This window comes from Arachis duranensis, chromosome 10, assembly GCF_000817695.3.
Source record: "Arachis duranensis cultivar V14167 chromosome 10, aradu.V14167.gnm2.J7QH, whole genome shotgun sequence".
NCBI lineage: Eukaryota > Viridiplantae > Streptophyta > Magnoliopsida > Fabales > Fabaceae > Arachis > Arachis duranensis.
The window spans coordinates 82,260,894-82,262,148 of NC_029781.3; the positions used below are offsets into that span (position 1 = coordinate 82,260,894).

At 34.3% G+C, this 1,255-nt stretch overlaps 1 protein-coding gene across 1 annotated transcript in view; it reads right to left on the minus strand.

Annotated features, from left to right (window-relative positions):
- The window catches only part of LOC107470488 (homeobox protein knotted-1-like 3), a gene marked incomplete in the record, with an annotated part of 3,905 nt that extends 3,269 nt beyond the window's left edge, over window positions 1-636 (minus strand). The window contains 1 exon segment of the mRNA XM_016089884.3: window positions 1-636. Within this exon segment, the coding sequence (XP_015945370.1) occupies window positions 1-258 (258 nt within the window).
- Window positions 637-1,255: the final 619 nt, after the last annotated feature.

Below are 1,255 nucleotides of genomic sequence, written 5' to 3' on the forward strand. Positions count from 1 at the left end.
AGCAGAGGCGGCGGTGTGGAGGTTGAGAAAATTGGTGGCGTTGGTGTCGTTGTTGGTGTAGTGGGTGCGGAGAAGGGCGTTGTTGAGCCAGTTGGGGTGAGGATCGGAGGGGGATTTGGCGGTGGGGTCAGTGGGGGAGAGGTGCTCGGAAAGTATAGCAGTGTTATCTGAGAGCGGTTGAGGTTGCTGTTGGTCACTGAAATGTTGGTGGTGAAGTGGTGAAAGGTCTTGAGACAGGTGGTGGTTATGGTATGCCATATGCCGTTAGAGTTAAAAGAAACAAACAATTCTATCTAACTAACTAACTAATTAACTAACTAACTACAACCAAAGCGTAGAGTATGGTTATGGTTATTACTTATTATTAGTGACTTAGTGTTAGTAGCTAGCTGCTATTACGGTGAAGGAAAATTCAGTTGAGAGAAAGAGAATCGAGTAGGAGCTAGCTAGCTAGCTAGGGAAGAGGGTGCTGTTTTCTGTTCTGTGGCTATCAAACCTGGTATTGCCTTGTTGTATTTGTATATTGAACTCTAAATTCTTACAATAAGGCCTTGTTTTTTCCGTTTCTCTTCTGCTGCAAATTGGTTTTCCGGTCACCCCTAATATTACTATACTTTGCCTGTTTGCCAAACTAACTTCTTCCCTCTATTTTATACTCTGAAATTCTTGTCCATTTTTCTTTTCAACTATGTTATCTACGAAAATTCAGTTATCGATATTAAATATACATTAAAATATAAAATATATATTAAACATAAATTAATTAATATATATTCAGTGACAAATTTAATAATTAATTTTTATATGTACTAATATTTTTATTTTCTTTTTAAATAATCAGAGTGCTTGAAAAAAAATTGTTTTTTTTTGCTCTTCTTAAACACATGAAAATTATTTAATTATAACCATCATGATGGGTTTTTCTTTCAAAACGTTATCACCATCTCTCCATGGTGTTGATTTTTTGTATTGGTTAAAAAAAGAGACTTCCTATGGAAAACTTACAGAAACATCTACTAAGTAATTGATAGTGAAAATTAATACTAAGTAAATCTATGTGGAAAAACCATGCATGTATTCTTTTCACACTTCTTTTCAAAATATTATTCAATAAGTGAATAACAAATTATCAATAAAGTTCAAAAGATTATTAGTGGAAAAACGCTCTTTGAATTTTCAGGGTACAGAAGACAACACTAAGCTTAGCAACACCCAAAACCGTAGCCTTAATAATTTTTAACACTATTGCCAATTA